The 20,148-nt window shown below is 41.7% G+C and overlaps 1 protein-coding gene across 1 annotated transcript in view; it reads right to left on the bottom strand.

Annotated features, from left to right (window-relative positions):
- Window positions 1-20,148, bottom strand: part of SHC3 (SHC adaptor protein 3) — a 239,070-nt gene that overhangs the window by 92,978 nt on the left and 125,944 nt on the right. The window contains exon 3 of the mRNA XM_030193617.1: window positions 13,858-13,921. Coding sequence (XP_030049477.1) covers window positions 13,858-13,921 — 64 coding nt within the window. The remainder of the gene's footprint in view (window positions 1-13,857; window positions 13,922-20,148) is intronic.

Below are 20,148 nucleotides of genomic sequence, written 5' to 3'. Positions count from 1 at the left end.
AAATTCAACTTGATAGGCGGAATAGCCATTTCTGTGTCCTGATATTTCAGACTCCTACCACCCTTGCCCCTCATTCCCCCTTCTACCCTACCCCACCCCACATGTACTGGTTCAATTTCAAGTCATCAGCAGGTTCTGATGCTAAAGGAATCTGTAGTTGGCAGCAGGCTATGACATTGAAGCATACATTCAAGTTCTGTGAATGAAGTGGGAATTTGAGAACCCGCAATTTTGAGAAAATGCCCTCACTGTGTCCAGGGAGGGGTAATTTGTTGCAAATATTTTTTTGTATTGATGTTCATATTTAACTGTTAACACAAGGAGGTGAGTTTAATATGTTAAACATGCATTCCCATACATAATCCCCTGTAGCTGGGGCTCAAACGCTGGTGAGCAGATGCTGAAAACCTATCGCAAGCAATAAAGGCGATTAGTGCTGGCACTGAAACCATTAGCACAGATCAAATTTATTTAATTTTTTTTTGGATTTTATTCTTAATTGCATTTATCAATATAACAAGCATGCATTATCCCATAACTTGAAACAGATTTATTTATTTATTTGTTACATTTGTACCCCACATTTTCCCACCTATTTGCAGGCTCAATGTGGCTTACACAGTACCGTGAGGCATTAGCCACCTCCGATGATGAACAAATACAGAGTGATATTATTGTCAATAAGATAAATGTGTTACAGACACATTAGGGAATCACAGAGAAGAGGAGTTATATAGTGTTCGTCGTGTTCAATACCAGTTTTGGCTTCATTGTGTTGCTGGGTTCAGGAATTTAAGTTGGGTCAGTAGGGTATGCCTTTGCGAACAGGTTGGTCTTTAGAGATTTCCGGAAGTTGAAATGGTCGTATGTTGTTTTTACGGTTTTTGGTAGTGCATTCCAGAGTTGTGTGCTTATATAGGAGAAGATGGATCCATAAATTGATTAGAAAGCCAATACACCAACATCAACTACAATTAAGGAAAATTACCAAAATTTAGTCCACAATTATAGAGGGGTTAAATCAGGAAATTAAACAATATGGAAACATTTTTTAACATGAAAGGTTGCAGCATGAACTACACAGAAACCTGCAACTGGATGTGCTTTTCTAAGGCACAGCATCAGAACCTACTAACACATTAACCCCTTCTCTAGCCACAACAAATTCAACCAGTTGTTTGGGCCCAAAGAAAAGAAATTCTTAGACTGATAACTACACATTTAGCAGGAAACTTCAAAATGAATGTGGCACATAACGCAAGAACTCTTTGCTTAATGGCCAAAATTTATTTCCGCCGCTTCTGTGTCACCTGAGATAAGTCAGGAAATATATGACTATTTGAGCCCAAAAACTGTTCATTAAGATATCAGAACTACAAAGCATAATCTCTATCATGCTCCAAGGCAAAAGTCACTAGGAGAGTTGTTCTTGCTGTTATAACCTCCAGGGAGATTTCTATAAATGCTGTTAAATTTAGATCTTCCATGCCATTATCTTAGGGGAGGGGGTCTTTTACTAAGCCACGGTAGCATTTTTAGCTCACAGTAGAAATCATCTGGCGGTAAACGCCGAGACGCCCATAGGAATATAATGGGCATCTCAGTGTTTACCACTAATTGATTTCTACCGTGAGCAAAAAGCACTTGGCCTAGTAAAAGACCCCCCTTAATCTCCAGTGAAGTGGAACTTCCTGGTGTTGCTCCTAAAGTCAAATACTGAGTTCTCACAATAGGAGGATTATTCTCAGGTGGTATTAACAGAATCTCACGAAAGTACTTCCGCAGCATTTCAAATGGAGAAACAATTGGAGATCTGGGAAAATTCAAAAATCTCAGATTGTTCTTCCTCAACTGGTACTCCATATACTCCAGTTTCCATGCAACCAACGATCTTTCTTTCACAAAAGTAACTCAAGCTGTTCTATCTCCAGTAACTTTTCCTCGTGCTCCCCCACCAGTTCCTCTCCATGTTTAGGCAACAACTCTCTATGCTCCTCTACCTTAGAGGAGATAGCTCCAATATCAGTTTTTATAGCAGACATTGCCATTTTGAGGTTGGTGTCTGTAGTTCTAATAGCCTGCTAATGAGCCTCTAAATCCACCATGGCTGGTCTCTTTATTTCACCCAACACTAAGCTGTTATCTCCAGAGGATCCAAACTTCTCTATTCCAGCCTGCAGCACAGCTCTTTCAACAGTCAAACGTTCCACTGAAGTTTCCTGCACAACTGTCCCTCCTTGGAGGGGGGGGGGGACTCCACCAACCTCTTGGGATAAAGAATCCCTATACAGCTGCTAACTTGCCTCCAGGCTGTGGTGGTGGTGGTGGGGTAGGGGGGGGGACCTCACTTCTGGGCTAAGAGATGCCTGATCTGCACCGAGGTCTGCTGACTCATTCAGCACTCCTTCTGAAGCAGGTTCATTGTCCCAGCATGGCACGAAACAACTCCCATCAGCATGGCCTGGATGAAACACTGTGGAGGTGGAGGGTAAGTTCTGGCAGTCATCAGTGTCCCAGCATTAAGCAGCAGGAAGGAGCAATGCATTCATATGTCTGCCCACGAAGCCATCTTGACCCCCCCCCCCCCCCCCTCCAGCACAGACCAAATTTAAACATGTTCATTTCGTACCCTGCATGAATTCTTAAAAAAAAAAAAAAATTCAGGCAGAACAAATAACATCGGGTCTGAGACAGCATTAGAAGGGTTGGTTGAAACAAGTGGTGTCTGATACCCCTTCTCTCCCACAAACCTGACCACCCTACCCCAAATGGGCTTCCTCAACAATGCCGCCATGCCACGTTCCCCCTCCCCCCCCCCCCCCCCCCTACTCCTGAGCATTGGCCTGACCACCCGGAACATCCCTATCAGCCTGACCCTTTCCTATTAATAAAAGAAAACTGGCCCTAGCCCAGCCAAGCATCACACCCCCCCAAACACCCTCCTCCCCAACAGCACAAGCATTCCCCCCTCAACCTTTAAAAAATTCCTGGTGGTCTGGTGGACCCCACCTGGCCCCCACACAAAAAGCCATCCAGTGGAACCCCTGGCATAGTTCAAGCCAGAACCCCCTCAAAGTCCACCCTCGTTTTCTAGCAGTGGCTCCCCCCCCCCATACTCCTTCTTAGCTCGTAGGAGGCAAGAGGGAGGAGGGAAGGATACCTATTCCCTGCTGCTCTGGGTGGCATCATCAAAATGGCAGCACCCCACCCCATCCAGTGTATCCTAGGATGCACTGTGCAGGGCTTTGGGATAGCACTGCCATGACTGTCTTTTTATGTATGATGTACAGCGCTGCGTATGCCTTGTAGCGCTATAGAAGTGATAAGTAGTAGTAGAGAACTCAGACCCATATAATAAACAGTCCAACCCCAGAAGACAGCATGGAAATCAATCATAACAGAAACAATGTAACTGAAAATTTAAAAAAAAACAAAGAAACAATGACAGATCATCTTCACTCCTTACAGGGTTTACCACACAACAGCAAGGATAAAACAGAAGCAGAAAAGGAAGCCCGATGGCCCCCAAAGCTCAACATAATGCAGGTTAGTGAGTCAACAACTAAAATTCAGTATGCATCTATGTGTTCTATCGCAAGAAGGGATCCCACATGTGTTAAAACGTCTGTACTTTCCCCGTTAAGTATTTTGATACAATTTGTGTCCCAAATTTGTAAAAACCATTCCCCTTTTGTGGGAGCCATTTTACGCTTCCAAAACTTAGTTCCTATACACCTGGCAGAGTAGTAGATTCTGAGAGTATGAAGGATTAGGAGCAGACCCTTCTAGCCAGACCAACCCAGGATCCCATGGCACCTCAACTTTCAGCACCTTCTTAAAGGTCTGCCCAACTCCTGAAGTTTGGGACAACTGCACCATAAGTGGTCTAAAGACCCCACTAGGTTTTTATCTCTTCTTACTTTTTTTTTATTAATGGCATTCCTTTATTTAATTAAAATTATTGTAAACCGTATATCAAGCTTGAAGAAACTTGGAAACATTCATGCAGCCCCTCCAATATAAGAAAAAGATATGAGTACATTAGGTGTGCTCTTGTCAAAGACACCAATTTATGCTTTCATTCAGATGAGAGAAACGAAGAATCACCTTTATTTTCTTTTGTTTTGTCTATGTTTAATTTCTCTTTTTTACCCTTTAAAATGGATTAAGATGGCAACCACATTACTTGTTATTCTTTAGAAGAGTTATTGCTTTCCAAATTTATTTCAATCTTGCTATCCCGCAAGTCATAATAATATATCTTTGCGGCTTACAAATCTAGAAAAAAAAAATCAACAAAAGAGAAAGAAAAGAGGAATTCAGAAGTGAGAACAAGTAGGGAGAGGGAGAAACAAAACTACAATAAAATAGGAGAGGGGGTAAAAGCAGTCCATGCTTGTAAAACGAGAATAGCACCTGAACTTCCCAATTTCCTCCAAGTTCCTTATGCTTAACTGGTGCAAGGTATGTTTCTTGCAAGAACACAATAGGGATGGGATGCATGACCCTCTTTCTTTTAATCAGATTATTTAATTCATGCACATTCCAGGAAATTAACTTCAAAGATATATAGAGAATACTGCAAAAGCTTATTATCTTATCATTTGCCTTTTTGGGGGGTGCATAAATTAAATTTAAATGTCTAGCCTTCATCCCCACTCCTCCCCCATTCCCAACAAACACAAAAGTAAAACAAAAGCAGGTGTTATAAAACTGTAGTGGCTATAAATGCCAGGGTAATAAGCCTCTATCAAGGCACTAATGTGCTTTAGGAGGCACATAAAAGAAGGGATGGGCAATCAGAACATTTTTATTTTGTATTGTTTCCCATGTCGTTTCCAGAATGTTTGTTTTATTCATTTTCATTTGGCCATTTTTTAAAACGGGAGCAAGCTACTGAGTGTTACGTACACAACTTGCTAGGCATATTCTGTACAGTGGCGCACGTAAATTCTAACTCAGGCTGCCAAAAAGGGGCATGGCTATGGGGTGGAATGGGTGTTCCAAAAATCTATGCGCAGGGTTATAGTATACACCTGCTCCACGCCTAACTTAGGCACCAGTATTTACACCAAGTTTTACTTGGTGTAAATGGACGCACCTAGAGTTAGGCTCAGGTATGGCCGCTAGGCACATTCCATAAAGCCGCCTAGGTGTATTCTATAAACCACGCCTAAGTCTAGGTAAAGAGGGGCATAACTGAAAGGGATGCCCAAGTTTTGATGAGGACGTCCTCACAAAACGTCCTTGTGGAGGGAAGGGGAAACCCATATTATTGAAACAAGATGGACGTCCATCTTTTGATTCGATAATACGGTCGGGGATGCCCAAATCTTGAAATTTTGGTCGTCCTTAGAGATGGTCATCCCTAGACTTGGTCGTTTCTGATTTTCAGCAATAATGGAAACCAAGGACGCCCATCTCAGAAATGACCAAATGCAACCCTTTGGTCGTGGGAGGAGCCAACGTTTGTAGTGCACTGGTCCCCCTCACATGCCAGGACACCAACTGGGCACCCTAGGGGGCACTGCAGTGGACTTCATAAAATGCTCGTAGGAACATAGCTCCCTTACCTTGTCTGCTGAGCCCCCCCAACCCTCCCTAAAACCCACTACCCACAACTGTACACCACTACCATAGCCCTTACGAGTGAAGGGGGCACTTAGATGTGGGTACAGTGGGTTTCTGGTAGGTTTTGGAGGGCTCGCTGTTTCCTCCACAAACATAACAGGTAGGGAGGAGGATGGGCCTGGGTCCGTCTGCCTGAAGTGCACTGCACCCACTAAAACTGCTCCAGGTACCTGCATACTGCTGTGATGGACCTGAGTATGACATCCGAGGCTGGCACGACATATTTTGAAAGATGTTTATTGAGGGTGGGAAGGGGTTAGTGACCACTGGGGGTGTAAGGGGAGGTCATCGCCGATTCTCTCTGGTGGTCATCTGGTCATTTCGGCCACCTTTTTGTGCCTTGGTCGTAAGAAAAACAGGACCAGGTAAAGTCGTCCAAGTACTCGTCAGGGACGCCCTTTTTTTCCATTATGGGTTGAGTACGTCCATGTGTTAGGCACGCCCAATTCCCACCTTCACTATGCCTCAAATACGCCCCCTTGAACTTTGGCCGTCCCTGCGACGGAAAACAGTTGGGGACATCAAAAATCGGCTTTCAATTATACTGATTTGGATGACCCTGGGAGAAGGACACCCATCTTCAGATTTGTATCAAAAGATGGGCGTCCTTCTCTTTCGAAAATGAGCCTGAAAGTGGCGGAAATATTTTCAGTACCAAATTTTCAGGCACCATATATAAAATCTAGTCCACTATGTGCAAAGAGAGTGCCTTCTTTCTAAAAGAGTGCACACATGCATAAATGAGTGCCCTCTTTGCAAACAGTGTAAACTCTCTCAAAAGGGTGTGCATTAAACTCTCTCAAAAGAGTGCGTACCTTTGAGATTGTCCTAGCTACACTTTTGGGCCCTAGGCACCTACCCAGTTTGCCTATGTTTAATACTGCCCTGCATATACACTAAAATGGAATGACATGAAATACTGCACAACTGTATGCGTCACTGGAACTGGGTTATAGAGATGAGGAAGTGTAGAATAAGATTGGACTGGAGGGAGAAGGACACAGGCGAGATAATAGAGCTTGCTGGGTTTTCTCCTATTTTGGGATTGATTCACTAAAGCTTTTCTTGCACTGTATCTATGAGGAAAACTACTGAGGGGTTAGTAATCAAAGGAAGTTATATCCGGTGGCCGCTAAGCATCTAACTTTCCTTTCCATATATTTTAGCCCTTATACAGCTAGTGGCACTGGCCTAGTGGTTAGGGTGGTGGACTTTGGTCCTGGGGAACTGAGGAACTGAGTTTGACTCCCACTTCAGGCACAGGCACCTCCTTGGGACTCTGGGCAAGGCACTTAACCCTCCATTGCCCCATGTAAGCTGCATTGAGCCTGCCATGAGTGGGAAAGCACGGGGTACAAATGTAAAAAAAAAATATATATATATATATATACAGAACGGTTTAATTGAAAAGCCAGTACCATCATTTAAGCTTGATACAGTCCCTGGTGTGCTGAAATTTGAGTTCTTATTAGATAAGGAGGCATACTTTCAGAGTACTTAGACTTACAAGGTTCCATAGGTTACTGTGGAACTTTGTAAGTCTAAGTGCTTTGAAAATATGCCCCAAGGTCCACAAGTTCAACAGTACATTCAATCCTGGCTAGTCCTAATAAAGACCTAGAATCTGAATTTGGAAGCAAAAAGAAAGCAGCAAACAGAAGCAAAAACTCAGTCCTGAATTGCACTCTTTCCTCTAAGAAATGATATTAGTACTGGAACCAACAATTGAGAGGTGCTCATAAATATGCATTGTTATGCTATTTATATATACATAACTTCACACGTGTGTGTAAGTGACAGATTATCATTCCAAGCATTCGCTCGCTGCTGCTTTTCACATTTGCGGGGCATGAATCAGAAATCTCACTTCACTGAAAGCCAGGTCTGAACAGTATATTCACTCATTTCTAAGGGCAAGTGTACGCCTCAGCACAGCTGTCAGCCCACAGGAGCTCAGTATGTCTCTCTCTCTCTCTCTCTCTCTCTCTCTCTCTCTCTCTTTTTAGTCACAAAGAAAGCACAATACACTTAATTTTATCATAATACTACAAATCTGATGGTTTATTTAATAGTCCATAGATGACTATTAAATAAACTGAGTGCCCTCGGTATGGGCCCTAAAGTGACTGACTGGGTTAGGAACTAGTTGAGTGGAAGGCAGCAGAGAATAATAGTAAATGGAGCTCACTCTAAGGAAAAGGATGTTAACAGTGGTGTGACTCAAGGTTCGGTTCTTTAATATTTTTGTAAGTGATATTGCTGAAGGGCTGTCAAAATCTGCAATAGGGTAAATAAACACCACTGATGGAATGGATAACATGAGGAAGGACCTAGCAAAGCTTTAAGAATGGTCCAGAACTTGGCAGCTAAGATCTAATGCTAAAAAAATCAGGACCATGCATTCGGGCTGCAAAAACCTGAGAGAACAGTATAGCTTAAAAGGTGAAGAAATGTTGTATATGAAAGAGGAGCAGGACTTGGGTTGATCTTATGCGATGATCTTAAGGTAGCCAAACAGGTAGAGAAGGCGACAGTGAAAGCTACAAGGATGCTTGTGTGCAAAGGATGAGGAATTGCCACTAGGAAAAAGGAGGTGATGATGCCCCTGTATAAGATTCTAGTGAGATCCTATTTAGAATATTATGTTCAATTCTGTTGGCCGCACCATCAAAAAGATATAAACAGGATGGAGTTGGTCCAGAGGTTGGCTGCTAAAATGGTCAGTCATCTTCGTCACAAAATATGGGGACAGACTTAAAGATCTCAATATGGAACAAAGGCAGAAGAGGGGAGATATGATAGAGGCATTTAAATGCCTATGTGGCATAAATGTGCAGGAGGCAAATCTCTTAATTGAACGGAAACTCTAGGAAGAGGGGACATAGAATGAAGGTGAAAGAGGACAGACTCAGAAGTATCCCAAGGAAATATTTCTTCATGGAATGGTGGTAAAGTCATGGAACGGCCTCTCTGTGGAGGTGGTAAAGACAAAAACCATATCTGAAAGCTTGGGACAAGTACATAGGATCTCTAAGTGAGTGAAAGGGAGAGCAGATGGCATGGATGGGCAGACTGGATAGGTCATATAATCTTTATCTGCCTACATTTTTTCTCTGTTTCTGTCTTGCTTATTCAACATAATAAAAATCATGTACTTCTTGGAGGTACCCAGAAAGCTCAAGTCACCCAAATATGTCATGGATAAGCCCAGGCTACTCACTCTATTTTCTCCCTCACCAATCCACAGTTCCAGGGTGGGTGCAAGAGTATTAGGCACCCTAAGCAAACATTTGCCCTTGTGCCACCCCTCCTCCATTGTTTATCAAGACCCTAAGCTCCCCCTCTTCCCCCACCCCCAAGACTTTCATAATTGAATTTAATAGTAATAAAATCTCAATATGAACCCTCCCAAAAGAATGTTGTAAAAATAAGTAACATCCTACTAGTAAACATTAAGCTTTGATGCATATTTATCAGGGTTGTACATAAATTAAAATTTTAATTGCGATTAAAAGTTTTAATCATATGGTTAATCGCATAAAGTGTTCCCCTCATATTTATTTATTTATTTTTATTTATTTATTTACGTCAATTTATATACCGTATCTTATTGCTACTGCAAGACAGAACGGTTTACAATTTATAAAATAAAAGAAACAATACAATATGTACAGGCTGGACAAACATTAGAACTCCAATCATTACAGGAAAGCACAGCAAAACCACAAACTAGCTACATAAGATGAAAACAGTATAACTCATGAAAGTGTTCCCCTCATATTTCCTCCTGTATAGTACAAGATATAGACAGCAGATGCAAATTCTCAAAATTAACATATTTCAATTGCTAAGCTAAAAATAAAGTCATTATTTTTCCTTTGTTGTCTCGTGATTTTATCATCTTGTTCCCTGTCTCTGGTTCTACTTCCCGCCATCTGTGATCTGAACTCTGTTTCTTTTCTCTCGTCCTTTCTTCTTCACTTCCTGCCCTATATCCATCTTTCACATTCAACTTTCTTCTATTTTTCGTCCTCCTCAAATCTGTCTAGTTTCCATCTCCTCTCTTCACTTGTCTTCCCTTCCATGGACACCATCTCCCCTCTTCTCTCTTCCCTTCCCGTCCCCGCACCTCCATGGATACCATCTCCTCCCTTCTCTCTTTCTTTCCTCCCTTCTTTGTTCCATCTTCTATTTCAGGTCCCAGGATCTTTGCCTGTTTCTCCCCTCTCCTTTCCCTGCACTCCAACATTTATTTTAATTATTTATTTATTTAATAAAATTTATAGCCCGCCCAGCCAACCATCTGAGCAGGTTGCAATAAAATAAACAAACCCACAATATCATACAATAACAATAACACACATATTCTTTGAAAACCCTAAAAACAACCCAAACTCTTAGTAAGACCCACCAAAAGCCAACTGGGCAGAAAGAGGAGGTGGAGAAGTGAGAAAAGGAAGCAACAGAATGAGAGACACACAGGTGAGAAGTGGCAGATAGAAGCATAAGAAGTATGGGAAGAATAGGAAAAGACAAAAATGAGGAGGTGATAGAAAATAGCAAAAAAAAAAAGACAGAAACGAGAAAAAGATGGAAAGAAGAAAGATGAGAGAATTAGAAGAGGCATAAAAAAAGGAAAGCCATGGCAGAGAGGACAGCACAGGTAGCAAACATTTTTATTACCATTGTAAGTATCATACTGTATGATTTTTGAAAGCTTTATATACTCTGTCTAGGAATCTTCTCAATTCCCCATTAAAAAATCACAGACTAAGGTAGGCTCTCTTTTAGTTTCTTTAAAAGTCAGTTAAAGAAATAGAGTAAGCTAATAAAACAGAGGAAGACAGAGATTCAGAGTCTTAATGCATGGATCAGATGATAAAGCAGAAAGGAGGGAGAAACATTCTGGGGAAGAGGGAGCCAGTTCCAAAATGATGGGCTCCAAGGCTGATGGTGCTAATGTTAAAAAAAAAAAGATCAACTTTTATAATAGAACTATGGGAAAAGCTGACAGTCACTCACAAGTACAAGTACATAGTTCAGAATAAGTTACCTTTGAAGGATAATTTTTGGAATAGCTCCAGAATACAAGACAAACCTAAAACTACCACCTATACACAACACAAGGGTGCAAGAACCTGTCTCACCCTTCATTTCCCCAAATGCCAAGGCCTGAAATGCAAATCTTCATACTCAACCAACTTTATATACGTTTGCCTCAAACTATGGAACTCAATACAATGCACAAACAATTACTTAGCATTCCGAAAACAAATGAAAGCCCCACTTCTTCAGAAAATTCTTCTACAACAAATCAACATAGTCAAACAAACCACTAACCAACATTCCATGGTACTTGATTTCTAATAGAATTTGAATAAGTCAAATGCTAAATTCTAAACGGCTATGTAACATGTCTAACCAAATGTAAATGTAAGCCACATTGAACCGACAACTAGATTGGAAAATGTGGTGTACAAATGCAGAAATAAATGAATAACGTTTTTTTGTGCAATGTAGAGGATGTATGTTTGACAAGAGTGGATCTAGAACAGCTTGAGATTACAGGAAGTCAAGAGAGTAGATTTTAACAACATGTTTAAGCAGTTTGAATGCAAAGAATCCATATTGAGGGAGCTCAGAGAGCTTCTGGCGGGTCCTCTTAAAGATTTGTTTAATAAGTCCTTGGAGATGAGAGAGGTTCTGTGGGATTAGAGAAGAGCGGATGTAGTTCCTCTTACAAAAGTGGTGAAAGAGAAGAAGCTGGAAACTACAGGTCAGTAAGCCTCACTTCAGTTATTGGAAAAGTTATGGTCCTCAAGGGCCACAATCCAGCTGGGTTTTCAGGATTTCCTCACTGAATACGCATGAGATCTATTTCCATGCACAGCCTCCATTGTATGCAAATAGATCTCATGCATATTCATTGGGAAAATCCTGAAAACCCAACCTGGCGAGGGCCGAAGTTGGACATTCTTGTATTAGAGAGTAGGTGTGTACAGATGTTTCAGACATTCCTAGGTTGGAGTTTGTACAACAGAGAAGCACCTGAGGTTTCTTGTTTTTGCTTGCTGCCTGTTCTTAATTGATCTCCTTAGGAAAGGTGACTATTGACCAAGGCTTTAAGGTGGAGCTTTCAGTCTTTCAGATTTACTTTGGGGTCCATAAGGATCCTGAGTGAAAGATCCAAAGGTTTTAAACGGTGAAAGACATGTTAATTCACAGCAGAAGCAGGAACACACCCTCTATGAAAATCCAAAACAACCAAAGCAGGAGTAGAGGATGACACAATGACAATTCACCAGGGAGATAAAGTTCAAAGCATCTTTATAAGAGCACCAAAACAAAAAGACCTGACACGGGCCGTGTTTCGGCGGACACAGCCACCTGCCTCAGGGTTCACTATACACAACTCAAGAGTACTAAGAGTAATGCCTGGTGCATCTGCAAAAGCCAACGAAGCAGCAGTCTTCACAGCGCTGTGGTGTAAACAGAAGGACACCGTGGACAATTCACAGATCAGCAATGGTTCTGAAAGACATGTTAGTCCCATACTTCTCATTCCACACTGAAAGTTGACTTAAGCATATTAAAAGTAGATTTGTTTTCTGCAGTCAGTAGCTTAGAAGAAGTGCTTAGCAGGAGCTCTTTTGCACCTTTTCATAAGAAATTTCTTTTCTACTGGAGAGGGAGATCCACAAGATATTGATCAGCTACCAGTACAAGGACAGTCCCATAAGAAAATCTATCTAAACAGTATGGTATGAATTCAGCAAATGGTGCCCAAAATTTGGTGCCAGAAAGATCTACGATAAATTATTATTCTATGAAAAGTGCTTCACGCAGAGTGCCCTTTATAGAATAGCACTTAGCACTCAACTTTAGACACCAGCATTTGCATCTGCTGAAACCTAGTGTAAATATCGGCACCTAATTTTTGGGATTTGGGCATGCAAATGACAGTATTCTATAACATTGCACCTAACTTCTAGGAACACTACCTGATCTGCCCATATTCCTCCCATGGCCACACCCCTTTTGATTTGCACACTTGAAAATTTAGACGCCTATGTTCTAGAATAGCGACTAGGGCAGATGTATGCACAAATGGAAACTGTTGCCAATTAGCTCCGATTATTGGTTGTTAATGCCTTGTTAACTAATTAATTTGCATGCACATCTGCCCTGCAGACCAGAGAGTGGATCAGGGGTCATTAGGGCACAGTGGAGTTTTCCAGTTTGAGATGCAAGATATGGTTGCTTTCTTCTTGAGTGGTCATGTTCCTGCTTCTATCTCCTATTTCTCTACCCTCTTTTCTGCAGTTCCTCTTCTGCCTCCTCCTTTGCAGATGTAGAAGGCACATGCTTTTGGAAGTCCTTGTCTTCTCGATATCTCTTTTCTCCTCTTTCTCCTTCTCTTCCTCTCCCTACTGTGCTGTCCTCCATTCCTGGTATCTTAAGGACATGATCATTCCTATTTGGCCTCCTTCATGCATCCCTCCTGACTGCTGTGTTTATGCTCCTGCTGTTCCACTACATCCTTCTTCTCTATCTCTACCAGAACTCCCCCCTCCATCTCCCTACATACACAGATGCTCGCCCCTGTCCACATTGCATTCTCTCACTAACCATGCCCTCACAATTCATTCTTTAAGACTCTTACTGAGACAGAAGACTGATGGGTAGAAGCAGTCACTCACTTTCTCACAGACCTGGAACAATGCACAAACAAAATAAAGGTGATGCTTGAAAAGAGTAAAAAAAAACAAGCCATGCATATATCTATTTTCTTTCCCTCATACTTTCTAATATCCTTTAACGTAATCTTCTAGGATCAATTTTCTCTCCCATTTCTCTTAGCTTTGACAACCAGCCCCATGTGCCAAGTCAACTTTTATACAGACTTGAAGCAAGGAGACAGAGCCATGAGAAAAAGACAACCAAGCATGCACAGTTTAATGTGTGTACACTGTTTTTGTGGTGGCCACATGTTAATTAGCAGGCATACGTTTAGAAGATCCAATGATTCTGTGCCTTTTTGTGTTAGCAACTGAGTACATCACCTGTTTGCTAAAGTTTGAACAGACATATAATTTTTATTTTTGCTACTATGCAACAACAGTTTTAGAACAGCTAGCATCCACCTGCTGATCCAGGTTCTTAGATATATGTTACACGCTAGAAATATGATCTGTATTAAAAACTAAAAATAGTAAAATATCGTACCTTTCGCTTTCTAAAGGCTCCTTTGGTACCTGGGACAGCTTCACAGACACGACTTATTGCTTCCCTTAAATGAAAAGAAAACGAGGTTTACTATTTTCTGGGGAAATAGTGTTAGGTTTTCCAATGCACGATTTAAAAAAAAACATATCTGAAAGGCGCTTACAAATCAAATGGTCAACACAGTGTTTGTGTCCAGTCTTTTTTGTTCAGGACCTTTTTTAGATATTTTTACAAAGCCAAGAGACCTACCAGAAAATAAAAGTATTTCAAAATCTAAACCAAAACATTAAGCTTATTGTTTTGCTATACTTCTTGGTAAGTTTGATTCTCCTGAATGAAAAGCAATGGAGGAACATCAAGTCCTGTCAGATTTTAAGGTCAGCCCAATGATGAAACCAGGCCCATGGTCTGGAAATCATTCCTTTAGTTTAACTAGTTATTCCTGAATCAGCAGGAAGCATTCATCATCAATCAACAGCCCATCTTTCCTGGTCAGGCATAGCAGAGCAGTGATACCCCCAGCTGTAGACATACGAACTAACTGACTAGAGCCAGTACTGAATCAGGCAAATACTGGTGATCATACACTCATTTTCAAAACAGAAAAACATCCAAAAAGCAGCAGATGGATGTTTCATTTATTTATTAATTTTTAAAACTTATATACCACTTAATTGACTAAGGGTCCTGTTTACTAAGATGCGCTAGCAAGTGCGTGCACAAAATTAGCTGGAATATTGTGGGCGCCTACACAGTTAACGTGCGCTAATGGTTAGCGGGTGCTAAAAACACTAACGGGCCTCTAGCGTAGCTTAGTAAACAGGGCCCTAAGTGGTTTACAAAAGAGTATATATTACATAGAACCTAACATACATTACAAATAGCCAAATTTTTTATGCAAAACCACAGTTCAATTCATGTTCTATCAGAAGGTATAACATTCCAAAAAAGCTCAATAAAATGCAGCCACAAACTGTGTTTTGATAAGTTTCTTTCATCTTATTACTACAAAATGTACAAATTGCAATTTTTGAAACCCACTGTTAAGACAGTATTCTATGCAGTTTGTATGCAGTGTGTCCAATCACAAGGGGGTGTGTTGGGGGCGGGATTTGGGTGTTTCCAAAACTTGGACTTTTTTTGTCATAATGAAATGAAGCAAAAATGCCCAGGGCTAAAAGTTAGATGTTTTGGTGTACAACTGTTTCAATCACAACTAAATCACAAAATGGTGCCCTAAATAAACAAATGGCCTCTGGAGGGATTAAGACATGACCCCCTTACTCTCCCAGTGGTCACTGACCCCTTCCCACCCCCAAAAGATGTGAAAGAAACAGTACATGCCAGCCAGTATGACAGGTTCAGATGTTATGGTCAGTCATATTAGAGCAGCAAGCAGGTCCCTGGAGTAGCCTAGTGGTCAGTGCAGTACACTGTAGAGAAGGGGACCCAGGCCCATATCTCACTCTAACTGGTACACTTATGGAGGAAATTCTGAGCCATCCAAAATCCACCAAAAACCTACTGTACCTACATATAGGTGGCACCTGCAACCATAAGGGCTGTTGTTGTGTGCCTTGGCCCAGCAGATCGAAAGACCTTGGAAATCCCAGTGGTGTGTGGGAGAGGAAACTATAATTCCCACCAACCAAAAAGAAAACAAAAGTGCAAGAGGTCAAACACCTATATAACAGTACTTAAAAGATCTCCTCACTGCCATACTAAAGTTACTCCTAGCACCTCTAGATCACTCTTTGGAACTATAGGACTGCTGAATGTCAGCTCAGTTGTTAAGAAATCCTCAGTGATCCATGATGTCATCCATGAACAGCATCTTGATATCTTAGAAATAAGTGAAACCTGCCTACATGAAAACAAGGATTTATCATTGGCTGAACTATGCCCAACAGGTTTCAACATCCAACATCAACCAAGACCAGGAAGATGGGGTGGAGATGTAGCAGTCCTGATTCAGGATACAATCAAACTGAACTAATCGCTGTTCCCCAGCTAAATGAACCAGAATCTCTTTTAATCCAGTTGGAAGAGGAAAAAAACAATCTGGCTGATTTTAGTATACCAAGCACCTCGTAACAACACATCATCTGTGCAAGAACTCCTTGATCTGATTAAACAAGTGACCATGAATTACCCTAGGATGATGATCATGGAAGATTTCAATCTACTCATTGAAAACCCAGATACCACCACAGTTGTCTTCCTTGATGAGAGCACTAGGATTCACACAGGTGATCAATTCTCCAACCCATTAAAAGTGTCACACAATAGACTTGGTACTCTACAAAAGGGTTGACATCCCAGAATACCGGGATAGCAATTTTGAAATAACACCCCTATCATGGATAGACCATTTTCTAATTCAGTTTTCCCTAATAACCACTACTTCAAAATGGCTGCCAAGACTGCCTGTAGCAGCCTTATGAGACTTCCTCTGGGGCTGGAACTGGAACTCAGAGTCTGAAAAGGGGGCAGGTGGTGGATGGGGCGAGTCACTTAACATGGATGGGAGGGGAGGGTAGGAGGCAAAGGAGAATCGTTGAACATGGAAGGGAGGGGATGGGAGAGAGGTATACTGGTATAGTATTTTCAATGATACCTGTTTACATGCGCCATGGGTGATATAAGGGGTGTGGCTACTATAGGGGCAGAGCCATAGATGGTGAACCTGCCCATAATGAGAACCGGTACCTTTTTTCCAACAAAAAAAGCACTGCCCAGCATATACCTGAAGGCAGCATCCCTGGTAGTCTAGTGGAGTCCTTTCCTGCCCGCTACCGGCACTGACCCTCCTGCCAAGACTTCCAGGGGCAGCCTCGCGAGACTTTCGCTGAAGTCTTGCGAGGCCGCCCTTGTAAGTCTCGGCAGCCATTTTAAAGAAGATGCGGCAGGAGGAGGGTCAGCGCCGGCAGCGGGAAGGAAAGACTGGGGATCTTTTCTGCCCCGAAGAATTCACTAGACCACCAGGGACGCTGCCTTCAGGTATGCGCTGGGATTGGGACCCTTCGGCTTGGGGAAGCGGGGAGGAGGTCTGTAATAGGTAGGTGAGGTGGGGTGGGCACAATACGGAAAAAAAAAGTTAAACTTTTAAAAATGCCACCGGCTTGTGCATAGGGATGTAAACAGAGGAAGTATAATAAGGGAATAACTTTTCATAGGTAGAGTAGTAGTTTGTTATCAATCGTAATCAGTGTGTCATTTGGAGGGGCTGGTTATAGGGACACCCCCAAGCCAGCTTCTCCCTGGAAAAAAACCCGTTCCCTTCCCAGGCTACCCATCAACTCTGCCCTCCCCAGGCCTACCTTTTAAAAGCCCTAATTGTCTAGAGGCCTCTTCAGGGCAGGAGCAGGGGGAAATTCAGTAGATGGCACCCAACGTTAGGCAGCAGGATGATCCGCACTAAGATGGTATTCTATAAAGGGTAAAGGGCACTCTGTGTGGAACGACCTATACAGAATACCTGCTTAGCACACATCTCATGCCTAACTTTGGGCACAAGCATTTATGCCTATCAAAAGCAGGTGTAAATGTTGATGCCCAACTAAAAGCAGTTAGATCACAAATGATATTATCGTGCCTACATCCTGCGAATGCCCCGACCCGCCCATGGCCGCACCCCTTTGTAGTTGTGCACCCATAACTATGCGTGCCAATTAATACAAATTATTGATTGTTAATGCCTGATTAGTTCATGAGCTTATTCTCGGATCTGTGATCCGCACCCAAACTTGCATATCCAACTTCGGACGACCTATACAGAATCCAGTGAATTGTATCTATAATCTGTATGCACTGTTTTAAACTCCTATGGAACAGAGCTTTTAGCTGATTGCATGTTAGCAGTTATAACGGCCAAGGATATTCAGATACCTGGCATTATGCTCCTGTTAACTATTACTCACCACAACAGATGGAAAATTGTTCTCAGCAGAATATAAATCTACATATCTGCGTGATATATTAGAGTAGGCTGGTGTTGCATTGATAGGGAAGGCCAGCAGTGACCTGGAAACTTCTGGCATTGTGCAGTGTTTGAATTAATTTTCTTCATCATTTGTTTATCAAGGAAAATACCCTTAGTAGATTTTAATCTAGTTTAGAAGGATATTTCTGAGCTAATCTGTTGGAATTTTGGATAGAATTATCATTGACATTTTTCATGAGTCAGGGTACAGTATTCATAATGGTGAAATGGGTTCTTTATATTTTTGATAACACTGGACAAAAATTCAGCGAGAACAGAGCAAAGTATAATACTAATAATAAGCTGAAATGAGCTTAACTAACCCAATCACTTAGAAGTATGTGGTAACAAGTTAATGGCTTCCTTTTTTTCTGTTTAAAGTGGATAAAAAGACCTCACTAGGCACCGCGTAGCAGCAGTGTAATAAGTGCACTCAATGCCTGCGTTACTTTGACTCCGTTTTTATCACTGGTCAAAAAACTCCACTTGTGTGTAATAAGGGCTATGCGTGGGGTTGACTATGCCCCATAAAAAATAGTCTGAATCGTGATGTTTGACAGTTGCTTAAACAAATAATGTTGCTTAGCTTTTTCAATTTTGCCCATTTCAATAATTGGGCATGCCCCTATCCTTTGAGAGCGATGTGCAAAGGGGAAAACATTTGGCACAGGCCACATAATATGCTGTAATCACTAACAATGTACATTATTTGTGAAAACACACACACACATACACACTATTTCCCCTTTAGCACAGAAAATTCTGTTATTTGCTTACCAAGGAGTTATATTTCACTAATAGATTTATTAATATAATATTAATTCATAATTAATGAGTTACTGTGATGCAAAATTATGCACCGCAGCTCATTAACAATGAACGCAGAATGCCAAAAACAGTTTTACAAGAAAGCTATAGTAAAAATGCCACAGGGACCCTTTTACTAAGGCGCGGTAAGCCTAATGTGGGCCTACCGTGCACTAAAAGAGCACTACTGCATGATGTGCTGAGGTATCCCGCAGTAGTATTCCGCTTAGCACGAGCTAATCCCACACTATAAAATATTGTTTCTTTTCCAGTGCGGGAGGAGTGCCCATGGACAGAGAGTAGGCATGCCTGTATTAATCAGGTAGTATGGGCACATTACTATGTGCTATCTGATCAGCATGAGAGTATGTGGGAGCCCTTAAATAGGTGATGGTAAGGGCTCCTGCGGTAATGACCATGCGCTAATGGGGAAATTAGCGCATGGCCATTAAAAAAAAATTATGACAAGGCAGCCATTTTATCATGAACTAAAAGTGGCCATAGTGGGATAAACATAAAGGAATCCTGTGCAGAAGGAATGGATCCTCAGAAGCTTAGCCGAGATTGGGAGGCGGGGCTGGTGTTTGGGTGGTGGGGCTAGTTCTGGGCAAGACTTCTACGGTCTGTGTCCTGAAAATGGGGCTAGTTCTGGGCAAGACTTCTATGGTCTGTGTCCTGAAAATGGCAGATACAAATCAAGGTAAGGTATACACAAGAAGTAGCACATATGAGTTTATCTTGTTGGGCAGACTAGATGGACCATGCAGGTCTTTTTCTGCCATCATCTACTATGTTACTAAGTTACTATGTTACATGGTAAACTCATGCACTGACATCAGCACCAGCCACTTTTTAGCGCAGCTTGGTAAAAGGACCCATTACTTTGCAAGCAAACTTATTTAAGATTGTATACGGGGACGCTCCAGCTTATATGTACAGCCTGACTGACCTCCCTCCCAGAAAATCCGAGAAGTCGTCCCACATCTACTGTATCTCAGTCTCCACTTTCCTAACTGCAGGAACTTAAGATACAAACTACTCTTTGCCTCCTCTTTTTGCTTTATGTGCCCCCGTTACTGGAATGCTCTGCCATCAATGTTAAGAGAGACAACCGATCACAGTCTATTCAAGAAGTCCCTAAAGACCTAACTATGTGATCGATCATATTCCTCTGTTGCTTGATCTCCTGCAATCCCGCATTCCTTTCTCCTGCTGTTTCCCTCCCCTTCCCCTCATCTACCTTATTCTCTGTTTGTACTAGAATTATTATGTTGTTCTTTTCATCAAATGTTGTAAGCCACATAGAGCCTGCCTTAGTGGGATTATGTAGGATATAAATGTTCATAATAAATTAAATAAATAAATAAATAGAAATCCCAATAGCAAATTATTGCCTACTAAAACTTCTTCCCCTCCTGCTTCCCCATACTCACTTCCCAGCTATCTGATCCTTCCCCTTTCTTATCCTTCCAGTAACAATTCAAAATCTTTTAACCTTCCAT

This window comes from Microcaecilia unicolor, chromosome 2 (genome assembly GCF_901765095.1).
Source record: "Microcaecilia unicolor chromosome 2, aMicUni1.1, whole genome shotgun sequence".
NCBI lineage: Eukaryota > Metazoa > Chordata > Amphibia > Gymnophiona > Siphonopidae > Microcaecilia > Microcaecilia unicolor.
The sequence above is the reverse complement of the archived record's forward strand: the minus strand, read 5'-3'. Positions and strand labels throughout refer to the sequence as shown.